We start from the raw sequence: 10617 nt of genomic DNA on the forward strand, positions 1-10617 counted from the left end.
TTTTTAATCAAATTGAGAGGCACCCAACTGAAACAAACAGGGGCAGATGCACAACATAAAGTACGGGTTCCCGAAAATCCATAACTTTCGTCCGGTTCTTGAATTTATATTGAAAAAACCAATAAATATATAAGAATTATAAGTTGGAAACCCACAAACAAAGTGTGTAGTGGTAAAAATTATATGTTGGGAACCCACAACCTTTAAATTCTAGATCTGCCTCTAGAAACAGAGCAAAGCTCAATTAGAAAAATGAATTCATTAATCAAATTGTGCAAAATTTAGTTGAAAAAGTGATATATTGGATCAACTTGAGAATCACTGAATTGGAAAGAAATGAAAGTAATGACACAATCAACATATTTTGCAAAAATATTCAATGTGTGTGTATTTTGCATTGCAGTTGAAGGAAAAAAATGATGAAAACTTAATGAAAGTTGAAGGGAGAAAATTGTGAAAAATTAAAGAAAGAAAGAGTGAGAAAGAAAGAGAAGAGAGAGAACAAAATTATAAAAATAGCCTCTACACGCGCTCAAAATGCGTGTAGCACATGAGTAATGATGACTCAGCAAAAAGTGTCAAAATGACACATCGAACTGCTAGTTGAGATGTTAAAAATGAATACCATCTATTTTAGATACCAAAGTAAAAAATTGTATAAAGTTTAGGTGTCTGTCGATGAGTTTCGCCTCTACATAAAGAAGTTTAGACTTTCGCTATTGATGTCATTAAAGAAGAAATGCAAACATGATAGAATTAATTGGGTGGCAATGAATCCAAATGACCGAATTTTTAGTAGAATGAAAGTAGAGCTAACATTTTTAGCTAATGTTTATATTTCAGTTGATAAATATAATTTTAATCTATCTTTAATTTATAAATGAAAAAGGAACAAATATACCTCCAAACTATGATAAAACCTTAAGTCCTCGATAGTTTCTTAAACTTGTTTGGAGAATTCACTTAGGCACCTCAACAGACCTAGTTTTCTATTATACACTTTAACATTAAGAAATGTGCACCTATTAAACACAAAATGATCATGAGCACAAAATATATGACATGTGAGACTTACACGCGGGTCTTATAATATGACAACAAATAAAAATTATGGCACGTGCCATATGAACTCAAATAATTATGAAAAATAAATTTCTGTCTTTTTAAAATAACAAGAAAAACAATTCCTTTAAATATATTCAACTAATTTTAATTGAAAATAAAATCTTAAGAAGAACAAAAAGCAACAGCAAGAGAAAGGATAAACTTTTCCAATAGCACCCAAAATTAACAACAACATATTCCGTTCGTTTTTCATCAAATTAACTCCCTCAGTTTGTCGAAAAATGTATCTCATCAGAAAATTTCTCCGATCAGCCACCTACAAGCTCCAACTCGGCTCACAAAGCTCCGATTTCCGCTAACTCAAGTCATTTTCGACAAAAAATTCATCGATGAAATCACATCGCTAACTCCAACAACTTTGGCCAGTTAACCAATAAACAACACGCTATAGAAAAAGCAGAGGAAGTAATTGAAGAGAAAAACCAAACTAAATTGGAAAGCGAGTAAGAGAGAGCTCATCGAGGTTCTAATTTGAGGTCTCTGTCAATTCAATTGGTGTTGAAATACAAATTCAAAGATTTTGAGGTTTATTTTTACCCTTGTTTTCCTTAATTTCGGCTCTATATATTTAGACATAATACATAAACAAGATCTTTAACTTAACACTAAATTATAACTATGACGTATAACTTTATCAATGCACAAGTAAGACTTTTAACAATACAAAAGCTGAACAACAAAATACTCCAATCCTACCTGAAAAAATGCATGTATACACTCACAACCACGTGGGTCAGAGTTAGAATTGAGATATTTTTTATTAAGCTTTTGTATAGTTAAAGGGTCTACTTGTGCACTGGCAAAGTTAAATGTTATAATTATAATATGTCTTTTTTTATTAGGTGGCATCATCTAAGTGTATTACTAATCCACGTAGGAGCAATTGAGTTTCACTTATGTAAGTTGCAGAATTTGAGTATTTTCTTATTCAGCTTTTATATAGGTAAAGGGCCTACTTGTGCACTAACAAAGTTAAAGGCATAGTTATAATTTGATGCCAAGTTAAAGATCTTGTTTGTGTATTATGTATTTCAAAAAATATGAAGATTATTGTTCTGGCTATTTACAAGAAAAGGTTATATTCATGGCAAAATTTATGGGCCATCTATTTGATTCTACATTTTATTTTATGGATTGCATAATAGTTTATGAATAAAAATTTACTATTTTAATAATAATTAATGGAGTCATAATTAGAAAAATAAGTGAGATTGAGATGACCCAGCTGAAAGAGAAGAAGAAAAAGGAAAAACTTATTTGAAAGTGAAAATAATGGAAAAAAAAATGAAAATATTAATTTGAAAGTTTCAATTTTCTGCATACACGCACTTAACAGCATGTGCACAACACTTTTTTGTGTCACATCAACATAAAAATTTAATAGATACATATTTCTTAATATTGGAGTATCTAAAAGGAAAATGAATCTGTTGAGGTGCCTAAGTGAACTCTTCAAACAAGTTTAAGGGGTTGTGGATGACTTAAGCCTATGATAAATGGTATTTATATATCCTCCATCATATTTTGGGTACACATATGCCCCTACCGTAAAAAAATAGTACGTATATATCCCCCTCACTAACAATAGGGGCATATGTGTACCCAAAGTATGACAGAAGATATATATGTACCATTTATCATAATTCAGGGATATATTTGTCATTTTTTATTTTAATTTTTTTTATCTCAAATGATTAATCCAAATCCACTATATTTGTTCCTTTTTCATTTTAATTTTATTATTCCAAATAACTAACTCAAACTCACTACCCGATCCAATAAATCAACTAGCTGATTTGGTCCCAATTATAATTCAAGAGACACCTATATAACGTACACATTTTCTACCCCTATATCGATATACATATATAATACAGTAACACCCACTCCTGTCAATTTAAAAAAAAGACATAAACATATTGTTGAGCCCTATTTTGAACCGGTCGAAACAACACGCGACATATGGTGGCGTTAGATGACAAATTTATTTTTTAGAGTCGCCACCTAAGTTTTTAGGAAAATTAAGAAAAACCATTTTTTATTATAAAACTCTGTTTTAGTCTATCGAAAATATTTTGAGATTCTGAGTAAGAGTTTTGGTTACTCGAGGGGAAGGTATTAGGCACCCCTCAGAGCCTATCCGAAGATAGTCCTTATACTTAGTTTAGGAAAATATTAGAAAAACTTTTATTAGTTATTTGCTTAAAATTGACAAAAAAAACTTTTATTATTATTTTGTATTAACTTCGAAGAGAGTTTAAGGTACAATAAACATGACACTACCACATACGAAAGGTAACATGATTATTATGGAAATATACATTCCTACGAAAAGGATAGTAATATAACTTTTTTTTTTTGTAAAAGTCTTATAATTCTATTGAGGAATTTGAAGAACTATTTGAAGTTAGATATTCAATTTTAATTATTCACGAAAATAAGTATTTTAAAGCATGGAGTTTATTTACAAAATATTTATTTTTTTTAAGAGTGCAAAAATAGGTTATGATGTTGAGCTTTTGCAAAATAATAACGACAAAGATAATGATAATAATAATAATAATAATAATAATAATAATAATAATAATAATAATAATAGTATAATAATAATAATGATAATATAAATAATAAATAAGATAGTGACGACAATTACGGGGTAAATAACGACAATAATAGTATTGGCTATAATAATAATCAATAAATAATTATCATGATAATAATATACCTTGTACGTAGTAGCGGATGAATGTACCTTGTATTTCGGAGACTTTAAAAATCTGAAATTTTGGAATAAAACTAGAAATAAATGAGGAAAATCGCGAATGAAAATTGCAAGCTTCAATTGACCAGTGAATTATTAGTAAACTTTTAAAAGGACTTGACTAGAAATCTCTTGACAATTTACCTAGAACGATTCTAATTAGGGTGACAAAACATCAACTAATTATTTTCAGATGGAGACTATTGATAGATATTTAAACCCTTTTTTACAAAAGTTTTTATATCGGATCATCAAAGAACCTGAGAGTTGCCTATTACTTTAACAGATTGCTCTTGAGATGTAAAATATAAAACATCTGAATGTCAGATAATTTACCATTATTAAATTGATAAGCACCTAATGAACAAAATGATGACTGGACGAAATCAATTCTGGGAGATTAAGATTTGAGCAGAATGAAGTAAAGTTAATCACTTTTAATCAACCTCACAAACAACATATTCGTAGTAGTAAAACCAATCATAATAATATGCTAAGCTATTCCTATATATATATATATATATATGTAGTCTCCGAGCATTGACGATCCTAACTGTGGTTGACCCGATGTTGGGTCAAGGCGAGCTTCGATTGAAACTCCAACTCCCGAGATCACATGTAAAAAAGAAAAATATAAGGATTAGTAACCAATCTTGAACGAAGTGAATAGGTAATACAATATTGTGCAATTCTGTAATTGAACAACTTAAACATCTAATGCTAGGATTAAGTAATATGTAAAGAAATTAAGCAAACTTGAATAGGGTCCTGGTAAACCATCACATAAATAAAGCTGATTGGTGCATGTTTTAACAAATAGAAGTCGAACAAAACGTCATGCAAATAATCCTTGCAAGCAGTAACTAAAATCTTGGGAAAACTATAAGTGCTGAAATGCATAGTTAAGTAAATGTATAACTAATTCCTTACATTTTTACTCAACACCTAGAACAAAATATATCATATATCTTGATCACGAGATGACAATATTTTGAAAGAAAAGGGGAATCAAAATGGAACCAACTCCATGAACCCACCCAACCAACGACAACATGACCAAACTTGAAGCCATCGAGAGATCACATATTTTCATTCTTACATATCCATAGCCGAAACAATTTTCAGAACCGAAATATATTCTTATCCAAAAAATCATGGGAAAATAATAGAGACATAACAAAATCACAAACAAAAAATTAAAAAAAAAAAAAAGCAAACACACATATCACATATACATATCCAAACAGAAATACAGGGAACAAGGCGGTTTTCACACCATTTCGCCTCCAACAGCCCCGAATCCAAATTAGCAGGAACAGGTTTGGACTCAATTCGTGAAAAACTACCAGTAAACTACATCTAATCTTGAATCGAGTCAAACCACATGTTCACATAGTCAAGAATAGGCGAAAGGAAAAGATGAAAGTGAATGAAAGGATAGGTTCCTACCTTGTTTTGGGCAGCAAACTCGGGCTTTGACATCAAAGTTTTCCGGCGACTTCGTACTTAACCACGGGAACCCGAATTTGGACCAAATCGGAAAGAGAATAGCAAGCTCAGATTTTCAAAACCAAATTTCCCTCTGTTTTGCTTTTTTTTTTTTTTTTCACTCAATTATTTTCCTCTCACGAATTTTCTTTCACCTTTTCTCTCCAATTTTCCACCCTCTTTCTCTCAGATCTTCCACCTTCTTTCTCTCAGATCTTCCCCCTTGTTTTCAATGGGTGAATGATACACGCATATATAGCCAAATCCGAATTCAAAAATCCGGATTTGAAACCCCAAAATAAAAAAGTATGGGAAAAAGAACTTAAATTTTGAACTCGAATCAAAACCCTCTCTCCCCATAGCTCAACTTTTCAGAACTATTAAATGATGGATTGAACCATTTTAAATTATTTTCACTCATTCAGAACTGAGTTTTCCTATTCCTGAGGGATTTAAATTAAGGGGTGGCAGGAGACCAACTAGCGATGGGTTTAGGGTTTCCTTCACTTGGAGGGTTGAGAAAAGGAGGAAGAAAGGAGAAGGAGAAGGAGAAAGATGTTTGTTTTGCTTCTGCTTTGGGAGAAATGGATGGGACTTGTCGATGCTCTTTGAGGTTAACACGTAAACTGCTCTTCTTTTTTTTTTTAGAAAGAGAAAAGGACGGGTAGAGAGCAATTAATGCAAAGAATTTTGAAATTTTGACCGATTTTTAATCCCTCTAATTTTTGATCGGACGGTCTAAAACTTACCTCAAAATAATAAATAATATTTACATATATATATATATATATATATATATATGTAAACATACGAAAAATTATTTAAATTGGCTTATTTTTTGATTTGTTCGATTTCGATCGGAATATTTTGAATATATAAAAGATAAATTATAATATTAATATATATGTGTGCGTGTAAAATAAAATAAATAAATGAATACATGCAAGGTATATGTGAAAAATAAGAATAAAATATTTGTTTTATATAATAAAATATATGTATATGGTCACAATATTGTCTAAAAATAAAATTAAAAAAAATGCGAAGGCGAATAATAAGAGATTATAAATATATTTTTATTTGTTAAAATATTTAATTAAAATATGTAATTAAAATATTTTATATTATGGTAGAAAAATAAATTTCCTTTTTAATTAAAATTTGTAGAAATAGAAACAAAAACACGAATCTTATTTTTATTTAATTTTTAAAATTATGTAGGGCCAAGAAGCATTGGAAAAGTAATTAAAGGAAAAAAGGCGAGTCAAAATTGGGTGTCAACAGTTGCCCCTGAGGGAACGAAGATTTGTATGAAAATCTTTGGGCATTCACGTTGACGTAACCAATTTTGTCTCGAGCAAAACAAAATGTTTGGAAGATTATGGCCGGGCTTTGATTTTTTAACTGCCTACATATCTCGGGCTTCACGAGAAATCAGGCCATTTGTAGTTTGAATTATAGCAAAATTCTGATGAATATCAAAATTGCCCCAGTGTAGGATTATGGTAACACTGGGAGGATGATAGCAAACTTTCAGCATGAATGAAATGGATACAGGTGCAAGTCCCAAATTGGTTCTTCGAAATAGCTGGGGATGAGGAGACGTTGGATAGTGATATCTATTGAGAATATTGAGGGAAAAAGGAGATAATGATTTTTCAAAAATTGCCACAGTGCCGAATTAAGATGGCACTGGGTGTTGACAAAAATAAAAATGAAAGCTTGAGTCGAGTCGAGTTGAGTTTCTTCGCCAGAATCCTTGACGTAGCTAGGGATTCTTGACATTCCGCTAGCTTGCCCAAGTTTGCTGCTAAGAGGGTAGTTCCACGTTGTACTGCATGGTCCTGCAAAATAGGTAACAGTGTGAAAAGTACCTGTTGTTCGAAAAATTGTAAATTGAAATCGTAATGTAAAGAGTAGAGTTTAGATATTCAAACTAGTATTGTCTCCATTTGTAGAGGCCTCCGACTGGCGGGGCAATAACTGAAATATAGATAGCCTCCGTCAGCTGAAATATAAATAGCCTCCGTAAACTGAACTATAAATAGCCTCCGTCGGCTGAAATATAATAGCCTCCGTCAGCTGAAATGTAAATAGCCTCCATCGGCTGAAATATAAATAGTCTCCGTCGATTGAAATGTAAATAGTCTCCGTCGGTTGTAATATAAATAGCCTCCGTCGGCTGAAATGGAAATAGCCCCTGTCGGCTGAAATGTAAATAGCCTCTTACTGAGGGATATTTGCCTAAAGATAAACTGCCTCATATTTTTCAAAGCGACCCTCAATCTGAACTAGATGACGGTATTGCTGTAGGAACTTGATGCTTCTGTGATGGTGACTTTCTTGCGTGTTTGCTATGGTGTGTGCCTCTGATTGGCAGGCTGTGCTTTTTTTGCTGAAATGCGATTCTCTGATATGGCGAAGTGTTGCTTTGCTTATATACATTCTCTGATTTGTGGCGGGGCATCCCCTTGCTGGTGTATAACTCCCGATATGGCGGAGAGTCGTATTGCTCATTTACATCATCTGATATGGCAGAGGATCGCTTTGCTTGCTTATGTATAGTCTTCGAAATATGGAACTTGACTTTGTTTGCTTATATACAGTCCTTGGAATACGGAAGCTCGACTTTGTTTGCTTATATACAGTCCTCAAAATGCAAAAGCTCAACTTTGTTTTCTTATATACAGTCCTTTGGGATGTGGAAGCTTGACTTTGATTGCTTATATACAGTTTTTTCCCTACAGAATCTTGACTTTATTGAAGTCAGACGGCACTCTCCGATTTGCGGGGTTTGTTGGGAGAAGTAAATAGCCCAATCTTCTTATGAGGATCCTCTTTTCTTAGTTTCCGACCCGGATCTTCAAAATGTACCTGCAAAAGAATTCGAATAAAATTCTTAGAGCTTGTGAGGTTTAGTATAAATGTATATAAAGAGAATAAAGTAAGGGAAGAATATTTGGCTCATGTCGTAGTGGTAAGTCGCATGATGCCCCTAATCCTATCCCAAAGCTTGGCTTGATGTAGTCTTCCAATTCCTATTTTCCTGGGCTCAAAGAAAAATTCTTAGTTGGGTGGGGGTCTTGATTTGTGTCGACTTGGAAATCCTGGCTTTGTTTACGAAATTCTCTAACACTACCTCGGTTGCTCAATCACTCCCAAATCTAGAGTCTCAGTAGGTGGAAAAGTTGAAAGTATGGTAAAAAATTCATATATGTATATATATTTTCACAAATATTACATATATATTAAGTATATATAGTAATCCTTTATTGTTTTTAGATTATGACACGTTCAGAAATCCGTTAAGCCTCTATTTGTTAATCGTGACCCATGTAGCTTTATCTTTCGGGTGGAGCTTCTCTGACTGTCGATGCTCTGACGAATCTGGCGGTGAGATTTCTTATATTCTGAGGCTATACTATGAGTAAAGAGGATTTTCCTTAAGGTAAGACCGAACCTTTTAGGTTGCCTACGTATCCTTAAGATAGGAATCAAGTCTGTGCGTAGTTCGAGGGTGAAGAATGAAGTATGAAATGCAATGACCGAGTCTGACTCAAACTTCCTACGTATCCAAGTGAAATCAGGTCATAACGTAGTTCAATACAATAGGAGAAATGAAAATATGAAATACAATGACCGAGCCAGACTCAGGCTGCCTACGTATCCAAGTGGAATCAGGTCAGGCCGTAGTTCAGTACAATGAAAAGGTAAAAATATAAAGGGACCGAATCCGATGTGGATTGCCTACATATCCCACCATGGGAAGTCAAGTCGAGCATAGTTCTAAATACATGAAAGGATAATATTTTTGGGTTTTCTAAGGAGACCGAACCCTATGTGGGCTGCCTACGTATCCCGCCATGGGAAATCAGGCTAATACGTAGTTCTGTTACATTAGAGAAAAATGCAAAAAGTACAAAGAAACAACTGGTCCGAATGTCTTCAAATGTTGTACTTCTTGATGGCATCTGAGTTGATCGGCTTCGTGCTTATTGTGCCGTCCATTTCTGCGAGGATTACTGCTCCTCCTGAGAGTACTCGATGAACTATGTAAGGACCTTGCCAATTTGGCATAAATTTTTCTTTGGCTTCACCTTGGTGAGGGAATATCTTCTTCAATACTAACTGTCCCAGCGTGAATCGACGAGGCTTGACTTTATTGTTGAACACCTTTATCATTCTATTTTGATAGAGTTGACTATGACAGATTGCATCCAATCTCTTCTCATCAATGAGAATCAATTGCTTGATCCTGCTATGAATCCATTCAACGTCGTGTAGACCAACCTCCCGAATGACTCTCAATGAAGGTATCTTTACTTCTGCAGGTATTACTGCTTCCGACCCATAAACCAACATATAGAGAGTTGCCCCAATAGAAGTTCTGATTGTGGTATGATATCCAAGTAAAGCATATGGCAACCTCTCATGCCACTCTCTATTACCATCCACTATCTTCCTCAAGATCCTCTTAATATTCTTGTTTGTAGCTTTAACTGCTCCATTCATTTGTGGTCGATATGCCGTGGAATTTTAATGAGTGATCTTAAACCTTTCGCAAATCTCTCTCATCAGGTTGCTATTAAGATTGGCTCCATTATCTGTTATGATTGATTCTAGAATTCTAAATTGGCAGACTAAGTTGTTGGAAACAAAATCTGCTACCACCTTCTTGGTTATGGCCTTATGTGTCGAGGCCTCAACCCACTTCATGAAGTAATCGATAGCGACCAAGATAAAACGGTATTCATTGGATGTAGGAGGCTTTATGGGTCCAATAACATCCATGCCCTAAGCAGCAAACGGCTAAGGAGAACCCATCACATTGAGTTCGTTTGGCGGAACTCGTACAAAGTCTCCATGAACTTGACATTGGTGACACTTTTGCATGAATCGAATGCTATCCCTCTTCATGGTCATCGAAAAGTATCCAGTTATCAAAATCTTCTTCGCGAGCATGAAACCGTTCATATGGGGTCCATAAGTTCCTGCATTCCTCTAACAATCTTGTGGCCTCCGTGGCATCGACGCATCGTAGCAATCCTAGGTCTGGAATCCTCCTGTATAGGATTTCCCCATTGAGAAAAAAGTGATTGGCCATCCTTCTTAAAGTCCTCTTCTATTTTCCAGTGGTGCCTTATGGATATCTTCCTACTCCAAGTAACCTCTTAATGTCGTAGTACCACGACTTTCCATCTGGCTCTTCATCTACATGAAAACAGTAGGCTTGTTGGTCGTGT

General features: G+C 33.9%; 1 protein-coding gene across 1 annotated transcript; it reads right to left on the minus strand.

The window, feature by feature from the left end:
* Positions 1-9319: 9319 nt before the first annotated feature.
* LOC124888950 lies at positions 9320-9886 on the minus strand. The gene has a single exon (XM_047400234.1). The coding sequence runs from the start codon at positions 9884-9886 to the stop codon at positions 9320-9322; it is 567 nt and encodes a 188-aa protein (XP_047256190.1).
* Positions 9887-10617: the final 731 nt, after the last annotated feature.

This window comes from Capsicum annuum, chromosome 11 (genome assembly GCF_002878395.1).
Source record: "Capsicum annuum cultivar UCD-10X-F1 chromosome 11, UCD10Xv1.1, whole genome shotgun sequence".
Taxonomy (NCBI): domain Eukaryota; kingdom Viridiplantae; phylum Streptophyta; class Magnoliopsida; order Solanales; family Solanaceae; genus Capsicum; species Capsicum annuum.

Excerpts from the sequence above, each read along its gene's own strand:
- LOC124888950 (XM_047400234.1), bottom strand. The coding sequence starts at position 9,886 with ATGAATGGAGCAGTTAAAGCTACAAACAAGAATATTAAGAGGATCTTG.